The 19958-nt window shown below is 45.3% G+C and overlaps 4 protein-coding genes and 1 long non-coding RNA gene across 8 annotated transcripts; 2 read left to right on the top strand and 3 right to left on the bottom strand.

Moving 5' to 3' along the window:
• Window positions 1–490: 490 nt before the first annotated feature.
• Window positions 491–7658, bottom strand: spns1 (SPNS lysolipid transporter 1, lysophospholipid). The gene is made up of 13 exons (XM_069165356.1): window positions 7416–7658; window positions 5203–5412; window positions 4763–4828; window positions 4076–4212; window positions 3782–3933; window positions 3237–3303; window positions 2995–3137; window positions 2696–2848; window positions 2416–2605; window positions 2177–2242; window positions 1965–2063; window positions 1614–1782; window positions 491–1243 (listed from the first exon to the last, which is right to left on the bottom strand). Exons 2-13 carry the CDS (start codon window positions 5402–5404, stop codon window positions 1173–1175), a joined length of 1515 nt encoding a protein of 504 aa, XP_069021457.1. The 5' UTR covers window positions 5405–5412; window positions 7416–7658; the 3' UTR covers window positions 491–1172.
• A 533-nt stretch (window positions 7659–8191) lies between these two features.
• nfatc2ip (nuclear factor of activated T cells 2 interacting protein) lies at window positions 8192–11043 on the bottom strand. The gene is made up of 9 exons (XM_069165360.1): window positions 11016–11043; window positions 10146–10244; window positions 10014–10074; window positions 9790–9910; window positions 9601–9681; window positions 9095–9359; window positions 8823–8967; window positions 8576–8688; window positions 8192–8460 (listed from the first exon to the last, which is right to left on the bottom strand). The coding sequence occupies exons 1-9, from the start codon at window positions 11025–11027 to the stop codon at window positions 8299–8301; spliced, it is 1059 nt and encodes a 352-aa protein (XP_069021461.1). The 5' UTR covers window positions 11028–11043; the 3' UTR covers window positions 8192–8298.
• Window positions 11044–11506: 463 nt separating this feature from the next.
• On the bottom strand, window positions 11507–15456 carry sgf29 (SAGA complex associated factor 29). Of its 4 annotated transcripts, none has more exons than XM_069165200.1 (10): window positions 15184–15456; window positions 14637–14704; window positions 14403–14478; window positions 14238–14310; window positions 14022–14086; window positions 13804–13933; window positions 13046–13192; window positions 12923–12958; window positions 12307–12469; window positions 11507–12193 (listed from the first exon to the last, which is right to left on the bottom strand). In XM_069165200.1, exons 1-10 carry the CDS (start codon window positions 15194–15196, stop codon window positions 12077–12079), a joined length of 888 nt encoding a protein of 295 aa, XP_069021301.1. In that variant the 5' UTR covers window positions 15197–15456; the 3' UTR covers window positions 11507–12076. The 4 variants fall into 4 exon arrangements, with proteins under 4 accessions (XP_069021301.1, XP_069021304.1, XP_069021302.1 ...); XM_069165203.1 differs by having other exon boundaries at window positions 15277–15455; XM_069165201.1 differs by having other exon boundaries at window positions 14637–14715; window positions 15277–15455.
• A 171-nt stretch (window positions 15457–15627) lies between these two features.
• Window positions 15628–18013, top strand: LOC138207725 (uncharacterized). The gene is made up of 3 exons (XR_011179038.1): window positions 15628–15965; window positions 16289–16393; window positions 17327–18013. It is a non-coding gene; the product is annotated as an uncharacterized lncRNA (long non-coding RNA).
• Window positions 18014–18195: 182 nt separating this feature from the next.
• On the top strand, window positions 18196–19868 carry nupr1b (nuclear protein 1b). Its single transcript, XM_069165204.1, has 3 exons — window positions 18196–18438; window positions 18532–18667; window positions 19577–19868. Exons 1-2 carry the CDS (start codon window positions 18342–18344, stop codon window positions 18657–18659), a joined length of 225 nt encoding a protein of 74 aa, XP_069021305.1. The 5' UTR covers window positions 18196–18341; the 3' UTR covers window positions 18660–18667; window positions 19577–19868.
• Window positions 19869–19958: the final 90 nt, after the last annotated feature.

Here is a 19958-nt window from a genome sequence, read left to right on the forward strand (position 1 = left end):
CTGTCGAAGAGTCAGAGAGCAGAGTGAGGAAGAGGAGGGAGGAAAGAGGGGCGGTGGGGCAGAGAAACCCCCCCACGTGAGGACACCTGGGGAGCAGAGGAGGTCATCGGTTTTCCTGTTTATGTGACCCTGCAGGTCAAATAAGAGACGATAGTTTGAGTAGTTTCCCCAATAAAATGGTCAAGAATCAACCGGTTTTTTTTGTAAAGCAGCAGACAATTACCATAGACTCGAATGAAAAATGTAAACTCTCGAATGTTTAAAACCATCGTTGACGATCAGTCCTAAGACGATGGGAGGTTCTGCTATAAATTTTATTATCTTTAATTTAATAATGATTTAATAATTATCTTTAATAATATTTATCATTATTAAAGAGAATATTTTCATATTTCTTCCTCTTGGATCATTAAAAGCATCTTGAAATGTTCCTGATTGTGTCGTTGACATGTTTCGGTTCATTGAGAACAAACACACAAACACAACCATGTGACAAGTTAATTCTCATTTAATAGTTCACAAAAAGATTTGTCAAAATAATCTGAGGTTAACATTCAGTTAGTTGTTTTTTCTTAATCCTTCTATAATGACCGTGTTGTCGATATATCTTCTGCAGAGAGGAGTAATGATAAAAGGTCGTAACTCCGATTTAAACGTTTCAGAGTGACGGAAACGTGACTCAAACCATCGTAATGAAAAAAAAAAAAAAAAGGCCAGAAGCTCGGATGGTTCCTGTTTGTTCTGCCGCAGCGAGGATGGCGTTCCTGAAACAAACACATGCTTCTGAGAAGGCGTCGTTAAATTCTGCTCGATATAAAACGTCTGGTTTTGGTCGGAGATGTTCGTCTTTATGTTTCCTGGATGTGAGGCTGATCCCGGATCAGCAGGTTGAAAAGATACCGATCGAAACCTCAGGGCAGCTTCGGTCGGGTCTCCGCTTCTCGTCCTCGTCATCATGTCCGCTCTGAAAACATCCCGTCAGTCTCCGCTCGAGGCACAAACAACATCTCAAGCCCAAAAATCTGTTTCCTCCAAAACAGGCATGGAAAAGTTATAAAAAGTAATGCTGACAAATCTGTAAAAATAAAGGTCCTAAAGGGTCTCTGCACGGCCGACAGTCCTAAACAGGTCGAATGAACCAACCACAGGTGGAGACAGACGTCCACCAGGTCTCAGATCAGGACACTGGACACCGGTACCCGAGTGGACCGGCCGCTCTTCGGTACGACGATGGGCTCGTCATCTGTGGACGGAGAGAAGAGGGCTGGTTTGACTTTTCGTTTTCTTACGTCCACACACTAAAACACATTACTGATGAACTGACTTCATACTTAATGAAGTTTTCTTAAATAAATTCATTTTACTTTAAAGAGTCACGTGTGGTTTCCACATTCTGTCCATCCTTTGTGTCCAAAAACAGGGGCTTGTCCGGGATTCATACCCGGGGCTTTTTACTGGGTCGTGTCATGTCTTTTTTTTTTTTTTGTAACTATTACAATCAAAGATGTTGATTTTTCAGCAGCTTTTTTTAAAGAACTCAGATATCATTTGCGACATGTTTTGCACTAAATTTGCATGAATTAGCTCAGATTGCACGTCCAGGTGCGACTCACCTGTGGGGACGTAGTTCTCCGCCCGGTTGCGATCTCCCTCGATGAAGAGGGCGGTGGCGAGGAAGAAAGCCCCACCCACCACGGCCACGAAGGCGCAGAGCAGCAGGGAGAGCTGCAGAGATCGAAACTGCCAGAGGAAGGAGTCAGTCTTCCTCAGAGAGTCAGAGACCTGCGAGAGAGGAGGAGGAGGAAGAGGAAGAGGAGGAGGAGGAGGATTCTCTTGAAAAAATATTTTTCCTCTTTTAAAAAAAAAAAAAAAAAGACATAAATCTGAAGTGTGTGTGTGTGTGTGTGTGTGTGTGTGTGTGTGTGTGTGTGTGTGTGTGTGTGTGTGTGTGTGTGTGTACGTACCACTCCGATCAGGTACGGACTTCCTGCGTCTCCCAGCAGGTGAGACACGACAATCTGAAGAGCTTCAGCAGTGGCGCGACGAGTGGGAACGACCACGTACTGAGACAGACAGGGGGACAGACATGAGGACAGACAGGAGGACAGACAAGACAGTCAGTCTGTGTGTGTTCATGGAGATCTGCGATGTTCGTAAAAGAAGACGCGTGTCTCACCAGCAGGATGTCGGCCACAATGGCCCAGTTCATGGACAGGAATGTCTCCCCGAAGAAGATGAAGACCTGCAGAGACGGACGAATGACACAGAGATCTTTAACTGTCTCACAACGGACAGAGAACCAGAAAACATCAAACACGGCAAAGATCAGGAAATAAACTTCAAAACAGGCTCGTCAGAGGAATAGATCACGTTTCGGCCCCGCCCCCGTTGCCAGGCGACCGGCTGAGGACTCACGTAGGTGGCGACGGTGCTGGTCTGCGCGAACACGATGGCCAGGTAGAGGAACGGAGCGGAGAGGAGCAGGCCGGCGGCACAGACCAGCGGGTCGGCGCGGGCCGTCCTCTTCCTCAGCTGCCGGCTCACCTGCACGCCGCTGGCCACGCCCAGCACGCCCGTGACGCAGGTGATGGCCCCGAATATCAGACTGCAGGGAGGGAGGAGAGGACACGGAGAGCGTCAAGGGCGGCTGCCTGCGTCGGGCGGAGCGGCGACATCGTCGGGTGCGTTTTGTTACCTGTCGTAGGAGGCGCAGTGGGCGTCCATGCAGGGCGGCCGCTCCCCGGTGAACACGGCCGCACGCAGCAGGAAGGTCGGCGCCCACAGCGCCAGAGAGCCCGTCACGAACGCCACCGCCGTGAAGCCCAGCGTGGACAGCAGGAAGCTGCAGCTGCAGAGGAGACAGGACACGCTGCGTCATGCGACCCGATGAAGAACTATGTGATTCAGAACCATGTGACCCAGAACCATGTGACCCAGAACCATGTGACCCAGAACTATGTGACCCAGAACCATGTGACCTGGTGAAGAACCTACTTCTTGCTCAGCGCCCGCAGGTCCGTCAGCCAGCTGCTCCGCTGCATGTGCAGCTCCGGTCGAGCTTCGATGGCTCCTCGTTTGGGCTCCTGGACGACGAAGAGCAGCAGCAGCACGGCGATCAGCCCCAACCCCGGAGTCACCTGCAGGAGGAAGCACACCTGGTCAGCCTCATCTACCCGCGGGGGGGGTGGGGGTGGGGGGGGGGCAATCAGAGCGGAGGATCGGTCGACCACGCTCACCCGCAGCGCCCAGTGCCAGTCCTTCGCCACGTTACTGACTTGGGATCCCACGATGTATCCGAGACCGCTGACAGGAAGAGAAGACACACCGTGAGGTCAACACACTTCACATACATTTTTTGGACTTTGATTTGCTGTTTCAGCCATTTTTCAACCAAAACCAGTGAATAAAATATAAAATATTCTTAACTGGCGCTAGTGTTGACTCACATTAGCAGCTAATGTTAGCTATGATTACGAGTGAAGAAATGTTAGCAACGTAACTAACTTTTTGCTAAAATCTCATGCGAGAGATTTTAACGTTGTTATAGATGTTCTGGAAAAAAATTATTCAGCTGGAAAAAAAATAAGCTCTTTTTAAAAAAGTTAGTAATTATTAAACTTTCATTTAAATGATGTATCATGATTAGAAATAGCAAATTAATTAATGTATTTAATTCTGCGGGTAAAAGATTTTAATGGAATCAAATTATAATGAATTTGAACACTTTTATTTAACGATCAAAAATCAAAAAGTGTGGACCAGAAGGTGTTTTTAAATCTACCTGCCGACAGGAATGGCAAAATAAAAGACGGACAGCATGTTGGTCCTCTTCCCTTTGACGTAGAGGTCGGCGATGATGGTGGGAGCGATGGTGGAGTAGCTGGCCTCGCCGACGCCGACCAGCCCGCGGGTCAGCAGCAGCACCCAGAAATGCTTCAAAAAGATCAACAGTAAACCGGTTGGACAGCAGAGGGCGCTCTTACAGCTGTTTAACATAATAAAACGTCATAGTTCATCATTAATCTGCTAGCAGGAGGATACGCGGGTCGCCACGACACCGCCGACGACCTCTCACCTCTTTGGGCGTGTACGAGCTGGCGAGCGTCACCAGCGACCAGAACGTGATGCCGACGCTCATGATGAACTTCCTGTTGTACCTGTCGCCGAGGTAACCGAAGAAGGGAGCCAGGAACATGTAGCTGCAGATGAAGACTGGGAGGGAAACAAATATTCAGACATCTGAACGTTTAGATTTTTCTTCTTTTTGTATTTTTGTTCAACAAAAAAAACAACTTCTTATTTTTTTATAAAAACAATGAAACCGTTGATTCTAATTTTTTCTAATGTTATTTGTTTATATTTGCGGGTTCTATTTTCTTAGTAGATCAACAATCCAAAACATCATGAGTAACATGAAGCATGAGTTTCACGGTGCATTCAGGAGCAATTGGGAGCGTGGGAAAGTTCTGACCTCCGAGTGAGAGATTACACTGTTTGACTTCACCTGACTCGGCACCGAGCCGACCTAAAAACACATCAGAACAGAACTTTCCCACTTTCCAGCTGCTCCTTAACAAACCAGTAGCATTCAATGTGTCGGTTTATATGAATTAAAACGAGTCAGTTTTGCTTTTCTGCTCTTCTGACAGCAGGTTTCCTTTCAACCAGGAAGTAGGAAGTTCCTAGATTTTACAAATTCCCATCTTCCTGAATGCACCACTAACAGGTGAGGAGGGAAGGAGGCGTCGGAGGCTCTTCTCACCTGTCTGAAGCAATCCAGACTTTTCGTCATTGATCCCAAAATAATGCTCGATGTCGGGGAGAACACCTGGAGGAGCAAACAGAGAGTCGCTTCAGTTTACGGACGGCGGTGAAGGCAGCGCCGACATGTCAGAGAGGCCCTGAAAGCACCGGAGCGCAAACTGATGAATCTCAAGATTGTTACACGAGATGATTTTATTTCTCTGTTCAGAGAAACAAAAACACGTTGGAAGACGTCGTTTCGTGGATTATTATTAATTTAAAACTGTTTAATTAAATTAGTTTATAAAAAAGGAATACAGCTTCGGTCTCATTAAAATCACACAATGAGACACGTGACGGACAGTTTGGAGGAAAAAGGACAGAAATTGTTTCCCAAAAAACTTTACGATTTATGAAAAGAGAAGCAGCCCCTGATTGGCTGCGGTAAGCCCCGCCTACCTGCCACGGTGAACCGGTCCATGTAGTTGAGCAGGTTGATGTAGCAGAGGATGAGGACGGTGAGCAACGCCCGGACTTTGGACACCCCGCTGGGCGACTCCTCCTCCGGCGGCCGCTGACCGCCCTGATCCTCCGGACCCTCCGCCTCGCTGTCTGAGGAGAAGAGCGGCGCCGAGTCCGACGTCGGATCGCCCAGAGACATGGCAGCAGCTGTGTGTGTGTATGTGTGTGTGTAGGGGAGGTGGGGGGGACGAGGAGAGACAGTTAGTCCAGTGAGTCCATCATCATCATTTAAATACCAACAGTGATTTTGTTCAATATATCGAGTTACAAAGCCTGAAGTTTGGAGCAGGAAGTGACCATATTTAGACAAGCTGGGGGGAGGAGCCAGCGGTGGATCTGACTGATCTGATTGAAAACCTGACGATACTACGTCCCGCCCACCGATAGCTGTAACCTGACTGCACCACAGGCCTGTCAATCAAACAGACACGCCCCCAAAAACAGGTCTTTTTGAATCTTCTTTTCTAATGAATGAGGGATTATTTTCAGATGGACCTCCAGAAAACTAATAAGAAGGAGTGACTTTAGCTAACAACACCGAGATAACTGATGGACACATTTTATTCACTTTGGATTTGATGAGAGAAGTTGAATGGGAGTCTATGGAGCCGGAGGCTTTTTGGAGCCGACCTCAAGTGGCGCTCGGTGGTATTGCAGCTTAAGACACTTCTGCATCAGCCTCATTTTTCAGACCTGAAAGCTACGAACACTTTTATAGACAGTCTGTGATTTGACCTCACAGCGCCTGTAAGAAGTTCTTCATCCCTGTGAATTATAGTCTGAGACTACAGATCAGATGACAGACGACTTCACTGAGAGGAGCTTCAGAGGGGAGGAAGAGGAAGAGAAAGAGAAAGGAAAAAGCTCGGGGAATATACGACCATGTGACCTCCGGCACGTGCTGGACTGACCTCTAAGATACTGAGGAGGAAGAGGAGCTCATGAGAGGATCTGCTGATGTTGTTCACTTCATCCTCTTTCTTGAAAATGAAAGGGAACTTTTTGATCCACTGAAACAGGTGCGTCGCTTTTAATTTACATTTAACACGGCGTCCCAACTTTTTAGAAAACGGGGTTGAAGAAAGTGAAGACAAAAACTGTCCTAAACGGACACAAAAAGGACCAAAAGGACTTTTGGTTTTACATTAAAATCTGTTATTTCTGTTACTTTTTCTGTAGAACTTAAACTCATGTTTCAATAACTAGTTTGTAAATCTAAAGGAAATCTTTCTTTGTTCATTTTTAAGTGTTGATTATTTGTATTAAGACATTATAAAAAAAAAAATTGTGTTTTTATACATTTGAAAATCACATCAAGCTTTCTGCCTGTCCTCTTTAATTCAGCCAGTCAACAGAGAAAGTGCAAAGACCCTGAAACTGCATGTAGAAACCAACACCTTTGTTTTGACCTTTGACCTTTTTACAAACCCAACTCTGATAAGATATCAGATGATCAGATGATCAGATGATCAGATGTATTTTCCTGTTACAGAAATGGCACCGGAAGATTTAAGGAGCCTTCTGAAAAAAAAAAATCGGCATACAAGACTCTCTCTCTCTCGATATTTAAAAACTAAACACAAAATGTGGACCATAGAGAAAGGTACACCACCAGAGTCCATTCAGAATTCTCAGTTTTATCTACTTAACGTTGGAATAAACATTAATGTCAGTAAAGCAAAGGCACGGGGCATTTTAAAAGATATTCTGATAAATTCGTCACAAAAAAAATAAAATAAAATGTGAGTTTTGTTTCAGGAGATGTTTGTATGTCTTGCAGGTCGGGAGCGCCACTCCAGACTCCGTTAAGGATTCCGCCAGTTTTACGTACTTGCTTTTAGAACAACACGCTACTTTAAAAAACAATAAAAAACTGTTAAAATGTTAAGATTTAAAGGATGTTTGGATAAATTCGGGGAATGACCGACATGATTTAACAGCCTAATTTATTCCTGTTCGTATTCGCAGTTTAAAAAAAACAAAACAAAATGGAATACAGTCCAGAATAAAATAAAATAAAATAAACAATGGAGTTCGTACTTTGGTTTGTGTCTTTATGATGAACAGGCTGGTTTTTATCTCGCTGCCCTGCTGACTGTAGCCGCCGCTAGCTTTGGGCTCGTTAGCCTGTTGTTGTTGTTGTTGTTTACCTGTTGGGATGAGTCAGGCTGACGCGTCTTCCTGCTGCTGCTCCAAATCTTCTCGGTGTCACGCTCACTTATGAACGCTGGTCGAAGCCCATGCTGACGACTTCCAAGATAAATGCTCCCCGAGAACTCGGTGTTCCGCCGTGAGGGTGAAGAACACAATGTTTACTTCCCAGCACATCCGAAATGACACTCATGCACCGGCGCCATGACACTGCTGAGCGCACTTCCGCTCCGCAGCTCACGTGACTTCCTGATTAGCAAGTCACATGACGGAAATCAGGTAATTAAAGGTACAACGTCGATATTTAAGGTCCCGTCTCGTGATTTCAGTTCGTACAACAAGAACAAGAGGTTAAAGTGAGTCACTGCAGCGTCCAGTCAGAGAAAGTTCATTAAAGTCCGAGAAAGGAAGTTCATTAAAGTCAGCCAGTCTGTGAACAGACAGATAGATAGTTTATTAATCCCACAAGGGGACTTTTTTTTTTTAAGGGTTAGAGTAGGAATGAAGCTAAAACTAGTTAATTCCTCCCCCAGTTATCTGTAAATTTAAAAAAAAAAAAAAAAAAAAAACGATTTTGATGAGCTTGGTTTTAGGTTATTCAGTTTGTTAGTAATTAAATAAACCAGTAGCGACATCAGTTCATGACGAAGAAGAAAAACAAAGCAATTAAACTCCTGCTAAAAGTAGCTAGATTAGTAAAAAGTTCATCATTCGATGGTTTAGTAATCACAAAAAAACAATACAAATAACTTTACAACAATATGATGAGTTAATGTTTCAAGTTATTTTTATTTTATTTTGAAAATATAATCCCATGTCGCTTCATGAACGAGAACATTTACAAATACAGTGGCTTTTTTCCAAATAAAGTACCGTGCCGGCTCAGGTCCAGACTTCGATGATGTCACCGTCCTCCATGTCGAGCTGCGCCGGCGTCTGGCCGCCGTCCACCTTGGAGCCGTCGTAGTGGAAGCGGACTTTAGAGAGAGCAGCGGCGGACATCTCGGACAGATACCGGGAGAAGACGGAGCCCAGCGGGGCGTCCTGAAAAAACAAAACAAAAACAAACACATGACATCATCCGTTTGTGTCCCGCTGCTGACACAAACAACAGACGATGAAGGAGCGAGGAGGAAGAGGAGGAGGAGGAGCTACGAACTCTGTGCAGGGAGAACTCCTGAGAAGCGTCTCTGTCTCTGCTCTGCAGGCGAACCGTGATGATGCTGCTGTCGTCTGCTTCGCTTTTATCCTCCGCTGCCATGACGACACACTCTGCTCACACAAAAAAAAAAAAAGTCGTAAAAGATTTTCTTTTCTTTTTTTTTACGTATGAATTATTCAGATTTGGGTTTTCGAGCCGCCACAAACTTGTTGTCTGCTTCTCGTCTCTTCACCAATAAACTCACCGATGATGTCGGCGATGCCGAGGCCGAGCTGGCCGACGGTGGAGCCCGTCGGCAGCTCCACCTCCTCCCTCAGCAGCAGGAGGCGAGGGGGCGGGACGTTCAGGATGACGGACAGCTGGGCCACCACGTCTCTTAGAGGTGTCGCCTAAAACCATTTAAAAACAAACAAACAAACAAACCAGGCGTGACTGACAGGAAGTTTCCAACACGAGACAACAAGGAACTGTCGAGGAACAAAGGAAGTTCTCCGAGGAACGTTTCTGCATACGTACGGGCAGCACCGGGATCTTGTGGACGTCCGTCCGGCAGCGGATCTTCAGGGGGATCTCCCGGGCTGAGGAGCTGTACGGAGAACTCTGGGATCCCAACGTGGGGCTCACCACGATGATGTCATCGTTAGGACTCATGACAATGATGTCATCGTAGTCGTCATCGTCGGGCGAGGAGGACCGGCGGCTTCGAAGGCGTCTGGACCTGCTGTCCCGAATGTCCGGAGACAAGAGGGAGTTCATCTCCTGGAGGCGCCTGTCGATCTCACTGAGGACACACACACACACACACACACCACACACACACACACACACACACACACACACACACACACACACACACACACACCACACACACAGTTGACCCTTCGGATCCGATAACTTTTCAGCTCACTTCACATTATTTGGATCTCCAAGATTATTGTTGGAGCCAAAATTAGTTGGTGTATTTATATTCCCCGAATATGAGTGACCTTCAAACCCACCAGAACCGACAGAACCGGACCCACCTGAGCTTGTCTTTGACCTTCCTGGACTGTTTCTGGACCGGACTCTCGGGAGGAGGAGGAGACGGGCAGCGGACGGCCTCTCTGAAGTAGAACAGAACAAACGGACTCACGTTAAAAAAAATGTTTGGACGCCGTTTTTTGTTTTTTTTTTTGCCGCGAGGTGGATCCGGTTTGTCTTTTTGGACTCACCCTTGTTCCGGTTGGTCCCGCACGTGTTCCGCTTCGTCCTCCGAGTCGCTGAAGGTGATGACGGGCGGCAGCATCCGTCGGGATGTAAAGTCGGACCACAGGCCGTCGTCTGGACCGCCGTCTGCTCGGACACGGACAAAGGTCAACTTTAAAGCAGGAAAACGACCTTTGACCCCCCCCCCCCACCCCTCGGCATCGAACCACGCCCGCTCAGGTAAATTTACCTGCGTTTTCCTTCTCTAAGAACATAGCGGCCGCCGGCTTCATCTGCAGGCTGCTGCTCACCTGAGGGCACACAACGGCGGTTTTAGATGACATCATCAAAAAGAACAGAGAACTTCCCGCCGACTCGGCACCTTGCTGGAGTAGACCGGGACGCCCACGACCGCCGACGGGTCCAGGATGCGTCGGCGTTTCGGTGGCTGCTCCACGGCCGTCCCCTCGCTGTCGGACACCTGCACAGGAGGGACAGAAATATTAGGAACAGCTCCTCCTCGAGACCCAGTGCAGTAAAAAGTCTTCAAAATAAGAGCATTAATATAAACAGAAACAACTGAACTTCACTGGATCGTCTTTCAACCTGTTTGTGACGTCACAAACCTAAACTTTCAGCAAATGAAAGCGCAAAACAGCTTCTTAGTTTTAAAACTCTGAAGACAGTGAGATTTATTTACGGATTATAAAATTAAAGGATTTACGGACACACTGGTTTACGGGGAGACTTTATAATAAATACAACTCAACGGTAACGTCCTTGTAGAACAAAAACCTCTGAGGATGAACTAAATAAAACACTTTCTGACTGCATTGTTTGAGCCGTTGAACGGTTCTTCAGTCGACAGTTATCCGGTTAACGGTTTTTAACGGAGTTCTGTGCTGTTATTAACATCCGGTTATAAAGTGTCAGGTTCGGTTTTAGTGGTTAAATCAGACGGATTTGATTGTAAACAGCTGTAGAAACTAAAAACGAAACCAACGCGGCGGCCTGCGGGCTTTTATTTTGAAGAGCTATGATTTTTAACGCCCGTTAGCGAACTTCTTCATCTTCTTCTTCTTCTTCTTCTTCTTCGCGGTTTCACGTGTTGAACTGTTCGCTTTCAGCCCGCGGTGTGTTTCACGGGAACACTGGACCTTTATATCAATGACGTTAACCACCGATACGTGTTTGTTCGAGAAAAAAAAGAAAAAAAAGAAAGAAACGGCGGCAGGTCCGTCAAAACACTCACCGCTTCCGCCATCTTTTTCTGCGCGCTGCTGCTGCCTTCACGGACCGTGGGATATTATTACGGGTGTTTTAACCAATGTCTGGTGTTGCCTTCAGGGACTATGGAAAAAAAATTTTTAAAAATAAAACACGAACAAAGAAAAGCTACATTGTACGTTTGCTGGCTGCTCAGACTGAGATTTTACCAAAAATATTGAACAACTAGTTTATAAAAAATATAATAATTTTACAAATTATAATAACGCCAACAGTATAACATGTTTAAAATTAGAGCTCCACAATAAGCAGTGTATGTAAATGTATAAACATACGTATGTTTGTATATTGCGTCTTTCATTTCTTCTGTTGTTCATTTAAACTGTTAAAACGTTGTGTTTCCTTCTGTTTGCACGCGTGGGACCATAAAAGCTGAACACCGTCTTTGAACAGGAAGTCGTTTTTAATGTGGGGGACACCAGGTTTTATTTTACTGCGTAAAAACAATCAAGTCGCGAGTGTTCAACGAAGTTTATTTCACTGCCTGGAAAAAAACGACAAACTGTAAACTGAAGTGAAAGCCACTGAGAGACACCCGGGTGACCTCTGACCTGCCGCAGGTCGTCCGGGACTAGGACCACTCGAAACGGAAACGTGAAAATAATTAAAACAGCCGGTGCACTAAACATATTAACACCTACTTTAATAATGAAGACTTAAACGTTAAAAACGCCAGGTAAGTCTCTGACCCTCTGAACCTGCAGTGAGAGTCAGTGTGTGTGTGTGTGTGTGTGTGTGTGTGTGTGTGTGTGTGTGTGAATACAAAGCAACAACACATGAACCTGTCTGTAAGTCCAGTAGTTTGTTTTTATAACACGTAAAAAACACAGTTTAAGGATCGTCAGTGTCGAGCTGCAGTTCTTCTGTCATCCAGCAGGTGGCGCTCCGAGGAGAAACGTGTCCGCACAAACAGGAGGTTTGTCCTTCATCAGTAGAGAGTCTGATCGATCAGTGAACATCAGATGCTGATGATGATGCTGATGATGATGATGATAATGATGAAGGCTTCCCTCCCCGCAGCTCGCTTCACTTCTTCTTGTTCTCTTTGCAGGCGACCACGTATCTCTGAGCCACGTTGAGCGGAGGAGAGTATCCGTCGGCGTACGATGTGTCCTCGAACAGAACCGAGTAGTCGTCCTGAGGCTGTAAACAAAAACAAAAAAAAAAACAAATAAGAACGTTTTCTGTCATGTAGAAATAAATCCCGAGGGGGTTCTTCGGTCTGCGAACGTCTCGTGACAGAAACAGAAACTGACCCGGTGTGGCGGCGTGTGGATCAGCGCCCGGTAGAAGCAGGTGGTCTGCGGGTAGAGGGCCAGAACCAGCTGGTCCTTGCTGAACAGGGCCTCGGGGTCCGTCTCCGGGTTGGCCTTCCACTGCGGCAGCGGGATGATCCTCCGTCTGCTCAGAGTGTGTCGCCTGATCACAGAGACAGAGCGGATGAACAGAAACACGGCGTGGGCGGACGAGAGGCCGGCGGGACGGACAGACTCCGCCTCCCAACCCTCTGAACCCCAACCGGCTGCCCCGCGGGCGTCAAAAGACATGTTTACTTTTGAATAAATCACCATAACGACCAGAAACTGGAAAGGAAAAACAAAAAACAAAAAAACAGAAACTATTATCAGGTCTTCAAGCTTCTGATGGTCCTCAAACAGATCACGAGCTTTTGAATGCTTCAGAATCTGATTTAAAACGAAGATATTAGATAGAAAATGTGCCCAAAACTAAAGATGATGTAATGAAGCGACGCTGTGGAGCCCTCGTTGTCCTCCTCTCCCTGGTGGGTGTGACCTGATCCTACTGGGTTTCTACTGGACGTGTTAAAGGGTCACAAAGTGGAGACGGACACGGAGCAGAATCACAACTCACTCTTTGCCCTCCTCGTCGATGTCGTCCACTTCATACCTGCGGCGACAGAAAAGGAGGTTTTAACGCAGGTGACGCCGTGATATGTGGGGACGTGTCGCCGTGACGACCAAGCTGCGCTCTCACTTGTTGGTGGAGTGGTTGTAGCTGACCACCTCGGCCAGGATCCACTGCTCGTCCCCGTCCACCGCCTTCACCCTCGCCGCCACCTTGTCCCCCTGTTTAGCCACGTAGTCGCTGCTGGCCGGCGTCGCACCGCACAGAGGAGGAGGGCTGGAGGAGTAGGAGGAGGAGAGAAGAGGAGGAGGAGGTGGAAAAGAGAGGATGAGGAGGAGGGAAGAGGAGGAGAGAAGAGGAGGTGGAGAGAGGAGGAGGTGGAGGAGAGAGGATGAGGAGGAGGAGGAGGAGGAGGGAAGAGGAGGAGAGAAGAGGAGGTGGAGAGAGGAGGAGGTGGAGGAGAGAGGATGAGGAGGAGGAGGAGGAGAGAAGAGGAGGTGGAGAGAAGAGGAGGAGGAGGGAAGAGGAGGAGAGAAGAGGAGGTGGAGAGAGGAGGAGGTGGAGGAGAGAGGATGAGGAGGAGGAGGAGAGAAGAGGAGGTGGAGAGAAGAGGAGGAGGAGGGAAGAGGAGGAGAGAAGAGGAGGTGGAGAGAGGAGGAGGTGGAGGAGAGAAGAGGAGGAGGAGGAGAGAGGATGAGGAGAGAAGAGGAGGTGGAGAGAGGAGGTGGAGGAGAGAGGATGAGAAGAGAGGAGAGATGAGGAGGAGGGAAGAGGAGGAGAGAGGAAGAGGAGAAGAGAGGACGAGGAGGAGGAGGAGAGGAGAGAGGTCCATCATGGCAGCTGTTCCTAATAAAGTGACCCGGTGCTGGATGATGACTCAGCAGTACCTCTCTCCCGGCTTGCCAATCCACAGCGGCAGCGTCATGGCCGACTGCTGGAGGAGCGTCATCAGGACGCCTCGCCGCATCGTCTTCCTCGGAGGGTCGCTGTCGCTGTAAACGCCCGCCATCTTAGCAGCTGCAAACAAACAAATAAACAAATAAACAAACAAACATGAGACAGGAAGTCAGGTGCAGACGTTTAAAAGCTCTCAGCACCAACGTACCGATTCTTCTCTCCTCCAGCAGAGACTTGATTTCTGCGATTTTATCGAGAGCATGACGCAGGATGCTGCAGAGAAGGAGGTGGAGGTGGAGGATGATGATGATGATGATGAGGAAGAGGAAGACGTGAAGAAGAAGACAGCGTTAGTTTTCTTGGGATTCTCTGAAGCGAGATGAAAACACGAGATGTGATTCAGGACTGTTTGGTTTTCTCCAACCTGCACTCGGCCTCTGCGTCGGCCTTCGCCGTGGTGTACAGTCCTCTGAGTTTGGTCCGGTAGTATGGAGACGCTGCAGGAGGAGGAGGAGGAGGAGGAGAACCACGTCAACAGTCAGACTCGGTTTAAAACAAGGGAATCTAAGGAGTGTTTTCTGGGACTGACTTTTGTTCTCTGTCTGCATCCTCTCGTGTGTTTTCTGGATGTTGAGCAGGTTGTGTTCGCTGCGGGACCGCTCCTCCTGAAAGGAGGCGCAGAGGAGTATTTAAAAAAAAAAAACTTTCAAATGGATCAATTATGAAATATTTGACTGAGGAGGAGGAGGAAGGGAGAGGAAGAGGAGGAGGAGGAAAGAGGAAGAGGAGGAGGAAGAGGAGGAAGAGGAAATGTTTGACCGACCTGCGTCTGTTTGATGAGCTGATGAAGCTCCGTCAGCAGCTCAGCGATCTTCGTGTCGGCTGACATGTCTGAGAAAGGACTTGTTACAACACGGACACATTCAAAACCTCGTTTAAAAATCGGTCGTTTTATGGCGCTGTGTACAGCGCAAGATGGCCGGTTCCAGTTCGTAGGAACACAAATTAATTACAAAATAATTTCACTGTTGTACTAAAAGCTTGCACCATATAGAAGCCGAACCAATAAGCAGGTGCACATTGTTTTAATTCACGTCCTGCTGGTAAAGTAGAAGTCTGGAAAAACAGAGTATCTCTTAATTGACTGATTTCTGAATGGAGTTTGGTCGAGCATTCTCAGACTACGAAAAAAAACCGTCCTGTTTTTAGGAACTAGGCGAATGTAGATGCATCAAGTTCTATTAATAAATTTGGTTAAAATCCGGATTATATTTTTTATAAATAGATCACAAATAAATCTCGTCGACTGGGTTAACAACTGGTTTATATGGCTAATGTTAGCTGGGCTGAATAATTAGCTTCTTACTCACTCGAGAAACACATCAGATGAATAATTTCATTGAGATCAATTATAATAAAAATGCGTCATTTCCTATAAAGAAACAGCCCGTAAAGCTACGTACCGCGTAACTTTATTTGTTTGTTTACTGTCGACTTGCTAACAACGGAGGTTAGCCTCCTCTTCTTCTTCGGTGTTAATAGGCGGAAGTCTTCGCCACAGGTTTAATCTTCACACCGCCGCCAGCAGGACGGAGGTTGTACTGCAACTCTGAAACGACACGTTAAAATATACCTGTTTCTTCATTAAAGTTGATGCTATGACAACAAAATGTTCATGTTGAAATAATAATAGAACATGTTGTTTTATTGGTTTGTCTCAGATGTGTGAAACTCCCCATAAACCTCAAAGAGACGTCTGTATTGACTGCAGACATATTACATCTTTTTTGTCTGTTTTTTTTTTTTTTTTTTACAGAAGCTGGAACAAAGTGGATCTCAAACAGTAACATGCTGCCAGACACCTGAAAAAACAAAAACACAGGCTTAACTTCTGCAGACCAGAATCATGCCAACGTCGAGACCTCAGGTTAAAACCTTCCAAATAAAATCCAGGTCATGGACTTGTTGTACTTTCTTTAGGAGGACTTGACGGGTCAGCACGTGGAAGGAAAGGTTGTTGTTTGTTTTTTTTAAATCTTTGATGAACACTGGTGCCAGATGTCACAAACACAGCGGCTATCGTCACACGGGAGCTCGTCAGCTGATAAACATCCAGTTCAGTCGATGATTAACGTCTTCTGCGTAAAATCAGGTCAGTGTATTAAAACACATTTTTGTAGAAAATGTTCTGTTTATTTAGTCAAAGTAAAAGTCAAAGTAAAAGTACAAATGCACACGGAAAAATACTACAGGTATAAATACACTGAAAAAGTATGATATTGTATATTAATATACAATATTTTGAGATGAGCACGGAGAGAATCACAGTGTTTCTATTTAAAAGTCGATGAGATGAATGTGTTCACGTGGCGTTAATGTTCAGCCACACTGATATCTGTGACCCAATTTGAACATTGTGTGAACTCTCTGTGTGACACGCCTGAAACTTGTGTTTGTGCACATGGTTCCTGACAGACAGACCGACCTGCAAATATTTGCCGAGCTGCATTTCAGGAGCAGCCGAGGTGAAACAAGACGAACGGACGACCAAAACAAAACAGTTTAAACGCAGTGTAAAATGTAAATAAAAAAAACGAATGGGATGATTTTGAAATAACGTAAACTCATATTTAACAGAAAATAGACCAAAGACAACATATCAAATGTTTTATTGTCTTGTGTGTCTTGTGTATCTTGTATCTGCTTTTTTTAAAATTTCTACAAAAAGTTGTGACAGAGTGAACAAAAGACTGGAAAAGTTGTGTAAAGATTAAAAAAAAAAAAAAAACTGGTGGCACATCTGTCAACTAATCAGGTTACCATGGTAACAGATCAGTAGCATCATTGGGTATAACAAGATCGTTTCAGAGAGTCAGAGTCTCAGCAGTGAAGATGGGGAGAGGTTCGCCACTCTGTGAAAAGACTGTGTGGGCAAATAGTGCAACAATCTAAGAATAATGTTCCTCAACGTAAAACTACAAAGAATTAGTGGATTTCATCGTCGACGGTTCATAATATCATTAAAAGATTCAGAGAATCTGGAGAAATCTCTGAACAAAAGGGACAAACCAATATTGGATGGTGGTGATCTTCGGGCCCTCAGGCAGCACTGCATTAAAAACAGATACTATTCTGGAGTGGAAATCACTGCATGGGCTCAGGAACACTTGTGAAAACCATCGTCTGTGAACACAGTTCATCGCTGCGTCCACAAATGCAGGTTAAGAAAGGGACAACATTTCACTTTCAAAACTCCAGAAACTGGTCTCCTCAGTTCCCAAACGTTTACAGAGTGTTGTTAAAAGAAGAGGTGACACAACACAGCGGTCAACATGACCCAACTTTTTAGAGGCGTGTTGCTGCTATCAAATTCAAAATGAGCACATATTTTTATATAAAGCAATAATATTTCTCCATTTCAACATTTGATATGTTGTCTTTGGTCTATTTTCAATTCAATATGAATTCATGTGATTTGTGTTTTTGACTCGAGACTTTCTTCTCTCGCTACAGTTTTCCCTGCTCAGATGTTTTTCTCTGAACTTTCCAGACTGGAGGAGGAGTTTCATCCTGGAGGAGTCTAAAAAAAATAAAAAAAATCCCAAAACAGCTGCATGACGGTGACTTACATAAACATCATGACTAAACTGGAATTTTACAGCCCGGATATATCAGACTAACAATTTTCATCCATAGAAACATGTCGAAAACTAAAAACACTGAATAAATAGCTTTGTTTTCTACAGCAATAAAAAGTTTGCCAGCAAAGTTTCCAAAGTTCACAATAAATGATGTAAATGGAGTTTATTTAGTTGGTTTTGTCTTCAAATAATGGGAAGTTATTTCTCTTTTTAAAACTTCTCTGCATGTTTACTCTCATGAGGTCGAGGTCGTAAAATCTGCAGCCGCTGATAAAAGATTAAAAGAACACAGTCACTGTAATCTGCTGCAGAAAAGGAGGTCAGACTTCAAAATAAAAAACAAATCATGACTCAAAAAGAGAAAAATGTGAGTTTATATGTAAAAGAGACACAAAAAAAAAAGGTTGAAAAGGATTTCAAAAGGTCAAAAGCATGAACCAAAAATGTACACGTTGAATTAAGTTCAAAGGCAAAATTAGGAAAAGAAAACCCACAAAGGGCAAAAATATAAATTAAAAAAATTTAAATGACAGAAATTTTACTGAGATAAAAAGTTACATTTCTGAAAAAAAAGTCACAAATGAGTTATGAGTATAAAAATAATATTTCTTCACTTATTATATCAATTTAAAAAAAGCTGAAGAGGCTTTTTCAATCTGATGCAACATCTGAGCAGAAACCTGCATGAGGAGGAGGAGGAAGATGAAGAGGAGGAGGAGGAAGATGAAGAGGAGGAGGAGGAAGAAGAAGAGCTCTTCTATAAAAACTCAGACTAACTCCTGTAAACAGAACTTTTCGAAGAACAAAACATTTCCGACCGTGAAACTTCTGACAGACTTCGTTGTTGTTGTTTTTTAAAGAAAAACTTGTTGACAAAACAAACCACCATGAGTCACGTGGAAGTGAAGAACCTGAAGCCCTCCAGCTTTGAAGAGGAGTACTACGATGAATATGATTATTATAACTTAACCGATAAATTCGCAGGTGAGCGGCCGCTTCTCTTCAGCTGATCTCAGATCCGGCTGTCGTTGTTCTGGTCGGTTTTGTCCGAACTGAACCGGGTTGTTTTTCTTCCAGAGGGTTCGGCCCGGAAAGGCAGGACGAAGAAGGAGGCCAGCGACAACACGAACCGACACAACCCCGGCGGACACGAGCGCAAGATCGTGGAGAAACTCCAGAACACCGAGAAGAAAGCCAAAGAGTGAATACTGAGGTAAACACGGAGTCAAAACGGTCAAAACGGCGTCAACAGTCTGTTCATGTGTCAATAACTAGATGCCGAATTATTCACGGGTTGTGATATTAATGAGAGGTGACTTTGGTTGGTTAATCAATGAGCTCAACACACGAACAAAACAAGTAAAAACTTTAAATTGGAACATTTCTGAACGACATCTGGTATATTGACGGTTAGAACGTTGGGCTAACGGTCAGGGCTGAAACGTGACACCGCCCCACACAGTTCAACTCTTCCTTTAAGAATCTTGTTAAATAAGCTCTTCTCCCGCCGCTGCGGCTCAGCTGAGCGGCGGGGACTCCGAAGCAAACTTTAACTCAAATAGGAGTCCGTTTTTCTTCACCATCAAAATATCCTCTGCCGAATTTCATTTTGTGAGTGATTCAGTCACTGAATCATTTTGATGTGCTTTTTACTCGCACGACTCAGCAGGTACTTTAAAAATGGCGAATTTGTCAATGAGGTTTGGAGCGTAGCATGAGACTTTTCTAAATGTTAGAAAAGTCACAAAGTTGGACTTTCCCTTTAAGGATCTCTGTCCTTCTTCCCAGTAAACAAGTAGGCGCTACTGCCAACCTGCAAGAAGTGTTAACCCTTTGTTCATGTCTGTGTAACCTGACACGGTTGTGTTTCACATAAAATCAGTTTTAATGCTCAGTTGGAGCAGACAATAAAAAAATTTGCTGATTTCTGAATGAACTCTGGCGTATGAAAGTGTGAAGATAAACTTGTCCTTTTCCTTTAGTTTTAAATTCACATTAAGTCTCAAATGCTCCCTGTCATGTTCGTACTGAGGTTCCTGCAGGTGTGTTCTTGTAAAAGGTTCCTCAGACGTGTTTGTGTGGAACTGTTCTCTCACCACGCCGTGGTCCCCCCCCCCCTCAGGGCTAACCGGACGGCTCATCCCGGATACCGACCACGGCCTCCTCGGCGGCAGAACGAGACGTGCTGACTCCACGTTGGACCCGAGCGTGATGAGGAGCTTCAGATCCAGCTCGGGCTGTGAAGAGGCTCCTCCCCCTCCCCTCCCCCTCCTGCAGGTGCTGTGCAGCACTCACCTGAGGTGGAGTCACGCGGTTGCAGCTCGCACCACCACAGTGCACCTGTGACTGCGGCTGGATGACTAATGAACTTCTTTAAAGTTGTTTTAATATTAAAAAGTCTTTAAATGACCTGAGAGTTGTTGTTGTTGTTTTCTTCCGTCCTGCAGCAGCCAAATAATTTTTCAATTCAACTTTTTTTCTGAAATAATTTGAGTCCTTCAATT

The sequence above is a fragment of the Embiotoca jacksoni genome, unplaced genomic scaffold (assembly GCF_022577435.1).
Source record: "Embiotoca jacksoni isolate LCO1_2020_lvr unplaced genomic scaffold, fEmbJac1.0.p SCAF_34, whole genome shotgun sequence".
NCBI lineage: Eukaryota > Metazoa > Chordata > Actinopteri > Embiotocidae > Embiotoca > Embiotoca jacksoni.